The sequence below is a fragment of the Thalia democratica genome, chromosome 3 (assembly GCF_965202585.1).
Source record: "Thalia democratica chromosome 3, ktThaDemo2.hap1.1, whole genome shotgun sequence".
Taxonomy (NCBI): Eukaryota; Metazoa; Chordata; class Thaliacea; order Salpida; family Salpidae; genus Thalia; species Thalia democratica.
In genome coordinates, this window is record NC_139167.1 from 60,025,091 (window position 1) to 60,041,334 (window position 16,244).

At 24.7% G+C, this 16,244-nt stretch overlaps 1 protein-coding gene across 1 annotated transcript; it reads left to right on the plus strand.

The window, feature by feature from the left end:
- Positions 1-1,802: 1,802 nt before the first annotated feature.
- LOC145832466 (uncharacterized) lies at positions 1,803-15,597 on the plus strand. Its single transcript, XM_082939781.1, has 5 exons — positions 1,803-1,862; positions 2,741-2,902; positions 12,268-12,336; positions 12,674-12,873; positions 15,471-15,597. The coding sequence occupies exons 1-5, from the start codon at positions 1,803-1,805 to the stop codon at positions 15,595-15,597; spliced, it is 618 nt and encodes a 205-aa protein (XP_082795907.1).
- Positions 15,598-16,244: the final 647 nt, after the last annotated feature.

Consider the following 16,244-nt stretch of genomic DNA (forward strand, 5'->3'; position numbering starts at 1 on the left):
TACACTTAAAACTTATGAGCTTAAAATGAAAAATTAGTGGCTTTGAAATGTATTTACCTCTGTAAGCTTGAATAGTTAAAATTTGCTATTACTTTATTGTAATGTAATTAAAAACAAGTTTTACTTATTTCAATTTATTTTAAGTTGTTGAAGAATATAAAATTAGTCAACCAGAAAGCATGTTAATCTGCTGCAAGTTTAGAAATCTATGAGATAATTGTGTAAACCAACCACAAAAAATTTGTATAGATAATTTTGTCTTGACATTCCAGATGAAGTGAGAGAGCTGAACTGTTTGTATTACTGTTTGTTGTAAATCTGCTTTACAAATATTGTTTGTCAATTATAAGTAGTTTGTTAATTATAAGTTATTATAAGTTATTATAATGTTATAAGTTATAAGTTATTATAATGTTATAAGTAGTTTGTTAATTATAAGTATTGTTTGTTAATAATAAACAGCTAATTATTGACTTATTTTATAGGTTTTTAAACTATATTTTCCTAAACTTTTTTGTTTTAAAGTTTTTATACCATTTATTTTAAACATTATACATTTAAGTTTTTTTTTGTGTTTTTTTTGTTTATATGGTTTTTTTTTAATGTTTATTTCCTAGTTTTATATAAATTAGCCCTCAATATTATTCAATATCAGTATTATTTAGCTTAATATTGCTGTTATCTATTATGATTTAGATCATGGTTTCCCAAAATGGGCAAAAAGGCCCCTTTCTGGCAATGACATATACTCATGGGCCATGAGCAGTAAAGGAGCCACAGGAAGGCCATGGATTCATTACTTGAAACTTACACTAGATATTCTAAAGTTGCTAAAGATAAGCAAAGAAATACTTTGGTAGTTTCGAAATTTACATTAGAACTATATATTCTTGAGTTGCTGATAAAAAGAAGAAAAGTCGGTTTCATTTCTCAAGTGTTTTTATTTTTACGTTTTCATAATCTTGGAACAAAAGGACTAAAGATTTTTTTATTTTAAAAAGGGGGTCATTTTAAAGAAAGTTTTCGAAACCCTGACTTATGGCGTTAGTTTTAAATTACAATATAGCCATACCTACAATTTTAAGTAGGTTACAGTAAAAGTGTTAATTTAACATACGTTATCTATAAATTACTGCTTATAAAAATTTACTCATGCTTTTTTCATTTAACGTGTTTGTTCACATATCTGTAGTTTTAATATTTTTAGAAGTGATATTATTTTAGATTATTGATCATATTATAGTTTAAAGATACATGTTACTTTTGACATTCAATATGGTGCCATATGTATTTGAGCAAAAAAAAAATTAAAAAAAGTTTAATGATTATTGTTTGTTTTTTATTTGAAATATCAAAATATCATGTTTTTAAAATACTATAACTTAAAAATTTTAGTTACAACAGACTAGGATTATATTAATTTATATGCCACACACTAAAATTTTTGCCACTCATTTGTAACAAAATTAACTTTAACTTTTTAAAATTTTTATGTTACTTATTTTATTTTTAATTACTAAATAAACTTTAAAAACCTAGGAAAACTAATTTCAATTATATTTGTAAGTATTAAAAAATTTAAATAATTTTTTTAAATAAACTAGTTTCATATTCAAACTAAATCAAACAGTATTAAATCTTATAGAGCTTAAATAAAAAATCCAGATTATTTCATACTGTTAATTTTGTAGAAAATATGTTTACAAATAAACATAGTTTATTGAAAAGTTAAACAAAGTTTTTTTTTAATTTAAATAAACAACATGTTGTTTAATTTTTATTTTCAGAGTTAGATATTAAGCATGGGTAACTGCTTAATAACTCCTTCTCGAGGTCCTACAAAGTATAAACTGCCAACACTGGTTAGTAAACATGTTACTTTTACTTGCAAATGTCTACTTATGTTCATATTTTATTTTTGTTTATGTACTTTTATATACTTAAATACTGTTTGTATTAATTACACACTAAACTAGTTATTTTTTCATGCAAGCTATCAAATTCATATTAATTATCTAAATATGTTTATATAACTCTTATGCGAGTTTTGTTGAATTGAGATTTTAAAAAATCAAAGATTGTCAAAAAGATTTATTAATGTAATATGACTTATAGTATGAAGTCTCATAAACTTAATATTTACCAATTACTCTTTTAATAAATAAGATTAAACATGCGTATTTTATAACTTAAAAACTTATTGTGACAATAAAAAAATCTACATTTTTTATACAGTCTGAACAAGCAGGAATAAAAAACGGGTGTCAGCTGTGTTTCAAGATTGGCAAGATAAAATCCAAGCTATAAATGAATTAGAAGAGCTTGAAAGACTTGGTAATAATATACAGGTTTTTTTGGAAGGTGTCTCGGAATTAAATATGATAGTCATAAAACAAAAAAACGAATCAGTTCAAAACAATGAAACTCTGTAAAGTTATTAAAACAAATTCTTTTAAAACTTGAAAACTGTATGAAAAGCAGGAATGATAAACTAAAAAGTAAAAAGTTACAAATTTTCGCTGAACTTAATATAAATAGATTGAAGAAAAAAATAACAAAGACTCAAAAGAAAATTTTTGAAAAGCAAAAGAAAAAAAAGCTATCTCGACACAACAAGGAATTTTTGTAAATATTTCCTGAGAGTACAACAGCAAGAAGTTGAAGTGGTGAAGTTACAAATACAAGAAAAAAAAAACAGTTTTATAAAGGTCTAACACCTAAAACAATTGAAAAGTTTCAGAAACTTGCAGCAAATGAAACACTAGTAGGAGATCAATGTACTGTATGCGTGGAAGACATTGAAGCTGGAAGAAAAATGATGCAACTCGATTGCCAAGGTCAACATGTGTTCTGTCAAGTGTGCATTGAAAGATGGTTTGCTGACCACAAAACATGTCCAATTGTAGACATGTTTTTCATAATGTATAGTGGAAAATATACTTTAAGTGTTTTGAATATAATATACCTTAATATAACTATTTTTTTTTCTAGAATGTTATGAAGTATATGGATTTATAAACATTTCTATAAACATTTTTTTAATATATTAAAATAACTAATACAGCAACTTATAAGTATCGTGTACAAAGTCAATTTGATACATTTGTCTTAATGTTCAACTAATTTTTTTTGTTTCATATAAGTATTTGGAACATAGATAGAGTTTTTAATCTTTTCCTTTTTAATGTAGTACAAAGTATGTTTTTGTTACTCACAAACAAAAAAATTAAAATAAGTTAATCCTAAAATTTTAAAACCATTTTATAAATTGTAGTCGATGTTGTATTATAATAAAAGAATAAATATCGTTAAATCGTCAGTTGTTTATTGTTGTAGTCTAAAGTTGTAGTCAACAGTTGTAGACTATTACTAAAATTTCATTATAGTAAACACTATAAATTTCACTATTTTCTAAAAATATTATCACTGTTTGATACCAAAAAGGTGCTTAAAAATGATAGCGTTTTGATTAACACTTGAATATTGGCTCTGATTTATAAGAAAATTGTTATTCAAAAATGAAAATTCAATTTTAAGAAACAGTTATACAATTCTAAAATACAAATCTTGCCGTAAACAAAATTACTATGATTTCAGTTTTTATTAAGTTTTTTATCAACATCTACTTTTTATAAAAAAATATTTATAAAGTTTTTCGTAAACTTAGTTAAACTAAATTAAAAGGATTTTGTATTTTACATTATAGCATGCGACATTTTTCTGATATTATTACAATATATTTTTGCCACATTTGTCCAAATTTGCCATAAATAATATTAATAATGTTTGTTGTTATAATAAAAAAATTAAAGTTTTTTCTTGACTGGCCGATACAAATTGAGTTTTGTGTTTTTTAGCATGCGGGTCAATTTCACTATGCGGGCAAGAACACCCTGCCCTAGTAAAACTAGTCAAATTAACTAAATCTATCGACTTAAACAGCAAACATATTAAATTTTGTAATTAATTTTTTTTAATTTGTAACAAAGACTATATGTTATGTTTGCTAACTATAATGATAATAGTCACTTAGTTTTGTTGTTCAGCAATAAATATTTTTTAACTAGTTAAAAGTTATATCAATTATATTGTCTGTCAAACGATATATTTTAATTAACTGTTTTACTTCTACATTAGTAACTTCTTTTTAGTTGACACAAAAAGTAACTACGTTTTCATAAAAACTTGTAGGTATATCTTTGAAAATTTTACTAATTTGAGTTTACATTTTTTTTTTAATATTTATATTTTAGCTAGGTGGCTATATTACACTTAAGTGGTTATATGCAAACCCATAATTTTTTACAAAATTTTATAAATTAAATATAAGTTAACTTCAAAAATTGGTATGTAAAAGTACGCTAGTAAATAAAGTGTAATATAATATTAAAATTTAAAACTTTTAACCCGCAAACGGCTCAAGGCAACAATATTTTGAAAGAAGAAGCTTTAGTTTCAACAAACTTACAACTGAAAACTGATGTTCTTGAAGAATAAACTAAAATAACTTGAGAAAAATTGTTGTTCAAAATAAAATCGTTTAAGAAATTCAAATTTTTTTGTTTAAAAAAATCGAAATAATCTAGCTGTAAAAATTGTTGAAAATGTTATTAATGTTGAGCATGAAACTTGTCATATGAAAATAAGACTTTGGTGACTGTTAACGTCCTTTTACAACTAGATTTCTACGCAGTTGTGATATTTATATGAACATTAATTGTTTTTTAATAACTTGAAAAAAATCATGGTCAATAAATCATGGTCAATATATTCTATTTATAAAAAACAATTACTAAAAAAATTGTTTAATCAAATAATTTTAAAAAGATTAAATGCACGTTTTAAAACTTACTTTATATAATAGTAATCTAAAAAGAGGTATTTCATAACTTTAAAGGTCAACAAGACTTTTAAATTTCTTTTAACCGCTTAAAGCCTAAATAGATTGTAGAGAACTTTTTTATTCAGCGATCTTATTTACCAGAAAAGCCTTGTTAAGGCCGGAAATGGTAATGCTATTAATAAAAAATTGCACTGAAATAATAATTTTTAGATAATTGCACGTACGAAAATAAAATTTTTAGCACAATCTATAAGCAAGTTTAATTTAAGTTTGCTTAATGTTAGTTGCTTTTTAAATATTGTCTATAAAAAGTAAACCACGTATCACACCGAAGTTTCAACTTAGCGGGCTATGTCCAGCCAATTGGCCGATTTTTTTTTCTTTTTTAAACCGAAGACTATGTTTTAGTTGACTATTTAGTTAAGTTCGATAAATATATTTTTGGATTTTTTTTCCGCTCAAACAACTTTGTTGTAGAATACAATAAGAGTAAACAACATTCCTAAAGGTTATATCCTAATATGCTTTTACAGATAAAAATTGTACTAAATTAGTAAGTATAAATGAAAGGTAAAAATTACTTAAATAAAAAACAATACATCTTAATAAATTCGTAAGACTATATAATAATATATATTCAAAAACCTGTTTACAATTATAAAAACCTCAATATTAAAATAAAATAAATAAATATTAACATAAATATTAAAATTATTCACGCATGTCTGCCAGATTTAGAGTAATAGCTGTTTTGCTAATATAGATGTTTAATACTATTAGTTAATCGTTTGGTGAAGTTCATTAGTTATTTTTATAACAGTAAAGTTTATTATTATTTTTTTAAATTTAAGTTTGACTATTTCAATTAAATTATCACGTTTGCAAGCATGCATAATTATGAAAAGTCTTATCAAGTAGTATAGTTAGTTTTTTTAATTGAATTAATAATTTGCTTTCAAATGTACTTAAAAGTAATTTTATTCAACTAACTTTTAATATCATAATGGTGTCTTTTACTAGTTTGTCGTATAATATTCAAAAATAATCAAAAACTTAACTAGATTAGTTGTTGAAAATATCGAAAATTATCAATTGTTGTAATATTTAGATATGAAAGTATCAAAGTTTTAGTCATAGGACCTGGTACACAAAAAATCTTTCGGTTTTCGAGTCGCACACCACGGACATCTTTAAACGTCTTGTCTAGGAATATAATATAATTAATTAGTATCTTAAATAATTATGTTCTACTTAAACAGCCAGTTTAGAAGCATATATTATAATAATGCATATGATGTATAAAAATATTATTACATAACTTTTGCTAACGTTTTATTAAAAGCTACACAGTGCTTAGAATGAACAATTACTTTGAATTTATAAAACAAGCTAAAGAATTTTTTTTTTGAGTAATAAGCTGTAACTTAACCATTTTTAAAGATAAAAAACTAGATGTTTATGTGTTAGGTATAACATTTCTTATAACAAATAATTTAATAGTTTTTGAATTTGGAATTAAATTTACTTATAAACTGTAGAGTTAAAATTTTTTTTTTTGACAAATTTAATTCTTATAAGTCAAACGTGCAATTTTGTGTTACCAGCTTGCTTTAAAAATGCAGCATTATACTAACCTTAATATAGATAAGGTTTCCCAATTTTTTCCCGATGTACCTTCAACTTGGATTCTCAAAATACTGTGAACATTTTTTATTATTCAAAAAATTAATTGGTGCATTTTGATTAATACAGCGTCACGTCTCTGTTACTAAAAAAATGTATTTTAGAATTAAAAAAAAAAAGACTCACGCAAGCTTCTAAGCGTTCTTAATATACTTTCTAACGCTAACAATTACATCGGGTTTTACTAAAAGATTTTGTTAGTAATGATTATAATAGATATATTTAAATAAAAAGCACTTTATCGCAATGAAATCTTGAACAAATAGAATTTAGTAATTCAATCAGAGTTTCGTATATATCAGTTACAATAAATTAGTTAAAGTAATACGAAAAGTGCTGTAAAGATTTTATTGAAAAAAAAAACGTAAATTAAAGATATTTTAATACTTTTAATGATTGTAACACAAAAATTAAAAAGAAATTAATAGTTTATGGAACGACTATCAAAGCACTAAAAAATTTTTGGTAAATGATCTGTTGTTTTGAAAAACTTTTCAGTAATCGAGTCATACACTACCTGGATATATTTACATTCATTTCTGGGATTATGAAATGATTAGTTTTTTGAACTTATGAAATAAGTAGTTTACGAAAAAATGAAATTATAAAATTAGATGACACAGTTCTCTTGACAGGCAAATTGCTAGATCATTAGGTATGTTGCTCTTATATAAAAGTATGAAAACACAAATAGAATTGCTAATAGCAAAAAATATCAAACTATCTGAGATTGCTAATAAAGTTAAGAAAGATGGCGATTTGTTCCAATTGGTCAACCAGAAACACAATTTCAAATAAAGGTTAAATGGTGAAATTTAAGGGATACTAGTATCAGACAATGAGAATCTAGAAATTTTGGTGATAATCACATTTAAAATATAATGAAATCCATAGAAAGTATAATGTTTTATTTAAAAGGATCAAACCACCTGAATAAGCTGATGACAAGAGAAGGTATTTAGTCCTATTCTGGTTATATTTAGACCTTTTGAGCGGAAGGTTTCGATCATGAAAAAAAAGTTTGCAAATGCAAGTCTTAAGATCATAAAAATAATGTTTAGATAGTGTGAATCAATGAAAATCTGTCACCATTTAGCTGGAACCTTTTATGCTATATAAAATTGATCATCCAAAAGGCTAATGGCTGGAAGTTCTCTTGGGCGTCTAGTAGAGTTGTACTGAAGAAATAAGTCGTATCTATAGGTCAATTTTAGTTCTTTATGTAAAAGCAAGTCTATCTTAGTTCTTTGTGTAAAAGATTAAAAACATTATGCTAAAAAATATTAATAATTATCACCTAATTTCAAGTATTAATTTTACAACTCTTTGTTAAGTCTTTAATGAGATTTTATTTATTTACTTAAATGAGGTCAGATAAGACAAATTAAATTTAAACTGTTTTTGTTGAGTCTTGTAAACATGGTTTCAAGTTCTCAAATTTTAAAATTGTATATTGCGATGGGTGTAAAAGATGGATACATTAAAATAGTTCTCGGCTATCTAAGCTTAACTTTAATCTTTATTCTTACAACTATGAACTATTATTTTAAATACTGCAGAAATTGTTTTTGAGTTTAACAATGGTAGTAGTGAAGACGTTAGAAAAAAGTTTAAAGACTTTCATTCGAAGAAAAGTGTGTGTATTGTGAAGGTTGCTTTAAATAGATAAATTGCAAATGTGTCAGTAATTTGAACAAGTTTTTTATAAAATATGTCAAAACAAACTACTTTTTTTTTGCTGAGATTGTGATTTGAAGATGTCTGTTTGTTATAGATGTAATTTAGTATTTAAATCTCATAAAATTGTTTACTTAATTTTTATTTAACAAAATGTGTCATTTTGAATTTACTATTAACAAAGTTTTTTTATTTCAATTTAATAGTGATAACTTTATATTTTATTGTGATCTATGGAAAAATCAGTTTTTCTCTTTCAGAGTGTTGATGAATTTAACTATGATTGCTCAAAAAAACCTATTAAGATGAGTGTTAGTAAAAGAAATGTTGACCATTGTTTATACTTAAGTTGTGTGAACTTTGGCAAATAATGTTAGTTTTGTTTACATGAGTAAAATAAGCACAAATGCAAATCTACATAAAACTGAGGAATTTCAAATATAGTGAAAAATCTACCTGATATAATCTGTGTTTGCAAAACTTAATTTACTCGTCTGAGACCTTTTTTAAATAAGCTGCATGGCTATAACTTTGTAAATAAGTTGTCGAATAGTAATCAAAATGGTGGTGTTAAACTTTAGTTAGAGCTTGTCACTCATATGAGGTTGAAAAAGGTGTATCTTTTAAACAATATGATGGTTATGGGTTTTGGTTTAATATTAAAATTTAAAGTAATAAATATTATTGTAGTTAGTAATTAAACAGGCCTAACTTATTGATTAATGACACCAAAACTCTACATTTGCTATTTTTTAAAATTAATTTCCTTCAATTTTCAGATTTATTAAATAAAAAGAAATAAAGATTATTAGTTGGTTGTGACATAAAGTATAAGCTTACTTAGACATTAGCTTGTTTATGACTATTTAGACTTTATTTCCAGTACTGGTGCTAAGCAATTTGTTGACTCTCAAATTAGACTTTCTTCTGATTTTTTCCCTAGTTCTTTAACTGACCATAGTTATTTTAGTTTTTGGTGTTAAAAGGTAAGCGTAAATGTTATAGATTGTGATATATCTGATCATATGCCTGTTATTTGTAAAATTAAATGTTAAAAAAAAAAAATGTATTGTGCTATCTTAAATCAGTTTAAGATTTTAGTAAGTTTGATGTTGGAGTTTTTTTTAATAATCTTAATAGGAATTTGCATAAACTGAGAAAATACATCAAAGTATTACAAAAGGTAAAGATGTGAATGACTGTTTGAATGAGTTTGAAGTCTTTTTGGTACCACAGTGTTTCATAAAACACTAATTGGTATTTTAAACAAAAAAGGTAAAAAACTAAAAGCAAAACCTTAGATTACAAAGGGTATTATTTTTTTCATTTCAAATCTAAAATAAGGAACAAAATATGATGTTTAAGTCCGCTATCAAAGATAAAACAATCAAATTTTCCATTACTTTGAAAAATATCGAAAAATGCTGAATCGAGTTATTAAATACTCTAAAAAACTTAATTTCAAACTGGTTGTAAACAAAAACAAAACAAATAGTAAATAGTTGTGGAGCATAGTTTAAGTTATTGTTGCTACTAAACCTATCTCTCATTCTTGAATTAATGGTTTTCTTGATGATCTTAGTAATTTTGTTGGTGAACTAAAAGATGTTGATAATGTAATGAATGTCTTTTTTCTATTATTGATGGTTTAATTAAAAAAGAACACATTTTGCTTGTGATTATGATGATTTTTCTTTAGGTTCTGTTAAAATGTTTTTTTAGAGTATATCAGAGAGTCAAGTTGAAAGTTATTTTAAAACAATGAACCCTGTTAAGAATGTGCTTTCTGATATCCCTAGTATTCGTTTTGTAAAACTTATTGCAAAAATAACTTATCTCTAAGTTACTAAATTGTATAATAATTGTGTTTAGTATGGTGTGTTTCCTGATAGTCCTAAACATATTGAGGTAGTATAAATTTATAAAAATGATTATAGAATGATCTAGAGAATTATAGGCCTGTTTCTCTTCTGTCCCCCTTTTCAAAAATTTTTGCGTTATTAGTTTATGAGAGACTGAGCGGTTACTTTCTTTAAAATGATTTACTGCATTACAAACAATGTGGATCTAGAAAAATATTATGACTGAGTTAGCAGCAAATCAGATTGTTGATGAGTTAATTAAGACTAGTGAGAAAAAAAAGTAAATTGTTCTGTGCTTTTGATCTTGCTAATGCAGATCTTTTAATATAGTTAATTATATAATTTAAGAATCAAAACTTAATTATTGTAAAAGAAAATGCTCAATGTTAATTAAATTTTTTTTTAAATATAGATTTTGTTCTACTATTATAAATAATTTTGTTTCTGAGCATAAAACTTTAAACTTTGGTATACCTTAGGCTTCTTATTTAGGTTCATTGTTGTTTTTGGTGTATGTGAATGAAATATTTACAGCTACAAATATTAAATTGAAATTGTCTGAGTAATCATGTCTGAGTTATTGTAATTCTAACCATGTTAATCATGTTATAATTATAAAGTTATTGAACACTTATTAGTGGCTGTGGAAAAATAGATTGTTTAATAACTATTAAAAGACAAAGTTTTTGCTGTTTGATAGAACTGCAAAAAAAAGAGTGAATTCAGTGTTAAGGTAAATGGTTTTTGATTGAGCAGAGTGAAAGTATTAAGTAATTAGGTGTGGTAATATATTACAAGTTGAATTGAATGGCACATTTGAAGTACATTAAATCTAAGCTTTGGAGAAGTTGTTTCTGTTGAAAAAAATGAGATATTATTTTCATACGAGTACTTTGAAAATAGTTTAGATTGGTCCAAATTTTAGACATGTGTTTTAACAATCGCAATGATTTTTTCTATAACATTGTTCAAAAACATTGTTGTTTTTTAACTTAATACAGCTAAACTAGAGTGTGAAAATTGGTTAGAGTTATAAAATTCTAGTTTAGTATGACATAAAGACTAGTTTAATTTTCCAACATAAATATATTTATGTTTTATTACTTAAACAAATATTTACATATTTTAATTAAATATTAGGCATATACTTACTCATGCATGACATTTTTTGTAAAAGCAAGCAAGATTTTACTCAGGATTCAAAACCCTTTTTTTTCTGCAGATATGGCAAGTTTTGCTTAAAAAGACATTGACTTACTACTGACTTTAATAACTAATTATTAAAAAAATATTCTATTTATATTTTGTAGTTTGTAAAAAGACAATAATATTTTAATTTAGAAAAATACTTATAAAGACTTATATTACTTAGTTTTGTATGTAAAACACAACTTTTAAATTGTTGTTGTCAAAAAAAGTTATTTTAAAGAAGTTTTTGCCCTAGTTTTAAACAATTATGTTCTTTTAAAACATCCAGTTTAGAAGCATGTATTATATTAATGCTTGGAATGTTGGTATGTATTCATTCAAGTTAGCATAGTGCTCAGAGCAGCCATTTTTAAGTCTCAGAGTAACTAAAAATAATACTAGTATTATCTTTTTTTTTTAACAGTTTAATCTAACCATTTTTAATTTAATCATAAAAAAATATATACTTACTAATTACGCTTAATTAATTAAAATAAATACTAGATATATATTTAATAATTATTATAACATTTTCAGATTTTAGTTAGAACAGACTAGGTTTATATTGATTTATACACCAAACATTAAAAACTTTGCCTTTTATTTTTGACAAATTTAAATTTAACCTTCTGAAGTATTTATATAACTAGTTATCTAATTTACTAAAATAAACTTTTGAAAACCTAGAAAAACAAAAATTATAATTTTGTTTGAAAGTATTAAGAAATTTAAACTATTTTTTGAGTTTAACTTAAACTAGCTACAAGTACAAGTTGATTTAAACAGTATTAAGTCTCATTAAAATAGGTTATTATAACAATGCTTTTCACCACAATATTTTATGTAAATTATAATTTAATTATATAAGGCCTTAGTTAAAAAACTTAAACAGTTTCAAACTGTTTTATTTCGTAGAAAATATAATAATATACGATCAAAGTCTGTTAAAAATTAAACTAAACTTTTTGTTTTAAGTAAACACCACATTATATAGTTATTATTTTCATTTTTTAGATTTTTAATATGGATAATTGCTTAGTAATACCCCTTCGAAGTCCTTTAAAGTATGAACTGCCATCACTGGTTAGTAAACATGTTATTTTGTAAATGTATATTTAAAATCCAATTTTTGTTTTATTTACGTACTATTATATACTTAGTAATTATCTTATTATTTTCACACTAAATTTGTTTAATAATTTACACAAGCTGTCAAATTTATTTAAGTTATTTAATTATTTTGCCACATTTAAGCGATTTTTGTAAATTGAGATTCAAAAAACAACAAAGATTGTCAAAGTTTTAATTTTAATAGTTTTTTTATTAACATTTTTTAAAGGAAGTAAGATTTAAAATGCATTTATTTATCATTTGATTACTTATTGTGACAATTAAAAACAATCTACAACTTTTTATACAGTCTAAACAAGAAGAAATCAAAGAAGTCTTCGCAGTTGAGTATCAAACTTGGCAATATAAGATCAAAGGTATAGATGAAGTAGACGATCTTAAAGAGTTTCAAAATCATGTACAAGTTTTCTCGAAAGGTGTCTTGGAAGCAAATATGGTAGGCATGGAACAAATATATGAAACATGTCAAAGCAATCAAAACTCTAAAAAGTTATTGAAAGAAAATCTTCTAAAACTTGAAAACCGGTTGAAAAAAAGGAATGAAAAACTAAAAAGTAAAAAAGTACAACTTTTTACTAAACTTAGTATATTCAGAATAGAGAAAAATATAACAAAGACTCAAAAGGCTATTTTTGACAAGCAAAACAAAAAAAGGTACCTTGACGCAACAAGCAATTTTTTTAAATGTTTTCAAAGAGAAATTCAACAAGAAGTTAAATTTGTCCAGGTACAAATAGAAGAAAAGAAAAATCACCTCCGTAAAATTTCAACTCCTATAACAATTAAAAAACTCCACAAATTTTAAGTAGATGAATCACTAGTAAGTTGTCAATGTTCTGTATGCATGGAAGACATTGAAGTAGAAAGAAAAATTATTCGTCTTCACTGCGATGGTCAACATGTGTTTTGTCAAAATTGTATTGAAAAATGGTTTGCTGACCACAACTCATGTCCAAATTGTAGACGTATTTTTTAGAATATATAGTGAAATATACATTTATTTTTTTAAGAACAAAGGACTTTATTCAATTAATATTAGTTGTTACATGATATGATGTAATTAGGTTAATAAAATACTTCTAAAAACTTAATTTTTGAAATACGTTAGTATAGAAAATAAAACTATCCATAATTATTTTGTACATAGTCAATTTGGTGTTCAATAAAAAGTGTTTACTTTAAATAAATCATAAACTAAGATAATTTTTTTAGTAACATAATTTTTTGTATGGTAAAAGTAAATATTTGTAGTATGTAAATTGCAAATTAATTTTCATTCGAAATAAATTTTTAAAGTTATAGTTTGAATTTATTTTTGTCTTTTGAATAAAAAGTATCGTTAGATTGTAATTTGTCTATTCTAGTCTAAGTATCGTTGTTAACAGTTGAAGATTATTATTATATAGCCATTTAAGTATATACTGTATATGTAAATAATTTTTGTAAATGTTATTACTGTTTAGTACTCTTAAAGATGTTTACTGAGGGTATCGCTTTGGTTAACAATTAAATATTGGGTATGATATATATGAAAATTATTGCAAAATTTTTTAAATCAATAAATAAAAGTTTGGTTTCAAGAAACAGTTATACGATTCAAAAATACATTATTTTAATTGTAAATATATATACTAACAAATCAGTTTTTAATAAAATTATCATGCACATAAACGTTTTTATAAAGTGCTAGATATAAAGCTTTTCGTAACCTTAACTAAATTAAGATGAAAGAGTTTTGTATTTTCTATTTTACCATCATAATAAAACATTTTAATGTATGTATAGTTTATTAAACGATAAAAAAGCGCTCGAAACATTTTGTCTAAGGACCTGCTGTACAAAAAAAAGTTCAGTTATCGAATCGTACACCACATGCTTTTACACATAATTTTTTAACATCTAAATATTTAACTATTTAGTAATAAAAGAACTAATTAAACGAATTGAAAGAAAATAAATCTAAACTGAACTTTTAGTCTTAAATTGTACTTAAAAACCTTTCTAATAACATAAGAATTAATATACTTATATATATATATATATATATATATATATATATATAGAATTAAGTTATTTAACTTGATAAATTAAATTTTTCACACTGAGCCCACCTTGAGGGCTTTGTTAATAAAAAGGTTTATTCAAAGATGCAAAACTCGAAGAACTCAAGTTTAAAGTTTAACAAGTTTTAATTTCATCTTAAAATAACCTAAATTTCAATTTGCATCTTAATTTTATCTTTATCTCTTCCAATTATCTGTCCTAATATGTAGTTACTCACTGAAGTTATATGAATTTTCGCTAGTTTATTGTCTGTTGGTAAATTAGTGTTTGCACAAGCCGTTTTGCACGATTTTTGATAGTTTCAAAATTACGTCATAATCTATTTATGCAAAAAATTTTTTACCTTCATTAGTGATTTTGTTTTGTGCTTTATTTTAAACTTGTTTTGAAGCTGATGAGTGAGTAATCACGAAACTTGAGTTCTTCGAGTTTTGCATCTTTGAATAAACCTTTATATATATATATATATATATATAGAAATAACATACACAAAATAAACTTTTGCTTGGTACAGCTGTTTCTGCGTTTAATACGCGTCCTCAGCCAAGTTTTATTCAATGAAAAGCAAACTTGTAAGTACAGCAATAAAATTATACAAAATTAGGTATTACGTAATAATATATAGTTGATTTTAGACAAAATTATTAACAGAGTTTTTAGATAAATTGCTTTTTATAATGTATGCATCCAGTTTGTAATTCGTTTCTTTTGTTTAAAGATTCAGATTTCTTAACTTTTAAAATTTCGATTTTTTCCGCATTGCACAATTTACATCCGTTTTTTAAACTGTATTTATTTTTCGTTCTTGTTAATATTTCCCACTGAATTTTAAAATTAACTTCGTCATTTTTTAATTTCCAAATGTACTGCGATAAAGTTGTCGTATTTTTATGTTTTTCGTGTTTGAAGCTGTACTTGTGCTTTGTGTAGCGATTCTTGAACGATAGTCCAGTCGACCCTACATAAAACTTGGTCTGGTTATCAGTTATGACTGTCGCTTTATATATAACATTTTCCATCAGGCAACTTCCATTTACTGGGCATTCTTGTTTTTTGCAGTCACACATTCGCCTCTCTTTGTACTGCGTGTCTAACATCTTTCGATTGTGTGCCATTATAAGTTGTTTCATGTTTGGCATGCAGGAGTAGGACACTTTTAGTGTCTTCCTGTATATATATATATATTTAAAATCGCCATTTCAATAAATTATTTAAAAGCCCTTCAAGTGGGCTCAGTTGAAAGTGTTTAAGTTTAAACATTAACTTTTATATATATATAATTTATTCAAATGGCGATTTTAAAAATTCTGGAACATATGTTTCACAAAGCTTTAATTTTTCATAAAGCTTTGATCATCAGCCAGTTAAATTCAAAATAAAAAGCACTGCACAAAACAAAGATACAAAAATTATGCAAAAAAAAAACAAAAAACAGTATGACGTAATATTGTACATTACAAATATTCAGTACAAAAATCGATCTACCTTCTAACTAATCAAACAACTAAAATTAACGAAAACAACAGTTAATTGACTATAAAATGCTTCAAAATTTGTTGTGTTTTAAGAGAAGCTTTTTTATATGTCGACAAGACGATATAAATTCGCTCCTCTTATTTAAACAACCTTTCTTTTTTAACGCATACATAACGGCTGTTGATTCTTTTAAGCACAGCCTACAAACAGGGTTGTTACCATCTGCTATTGGCTGTGCTCTTTTTATCACCTCCCAAGTTAATTTAAAATCAATGTTTTTGCGCTTAAGGCCGCAAACATACTTCGAAAGCTCAGTTTTA

Coding starts and splice junctions, on each gene's coding strand:
- LOC145832466 (XM_082939781.1), top strand. CDS start 1,803: ATGGGTAACTGCTTAATAACTCCTTCTCGAGGTCCTACAAAGTATAAA. Junction 1,863..2,740: donor AGTATAAACTGCCAACACTG/GTTAGTAAACAT, acceptor GAAAAGTTTCAG/AAACTTGCAGCAAATGAAAC. Junction 2,903..12,267: donor ACCACAAAACATGTCCAATT/GTAGACATGTTT, acceptor TTCATTTTTTAG/ATTTTTAATATGGATAATTG.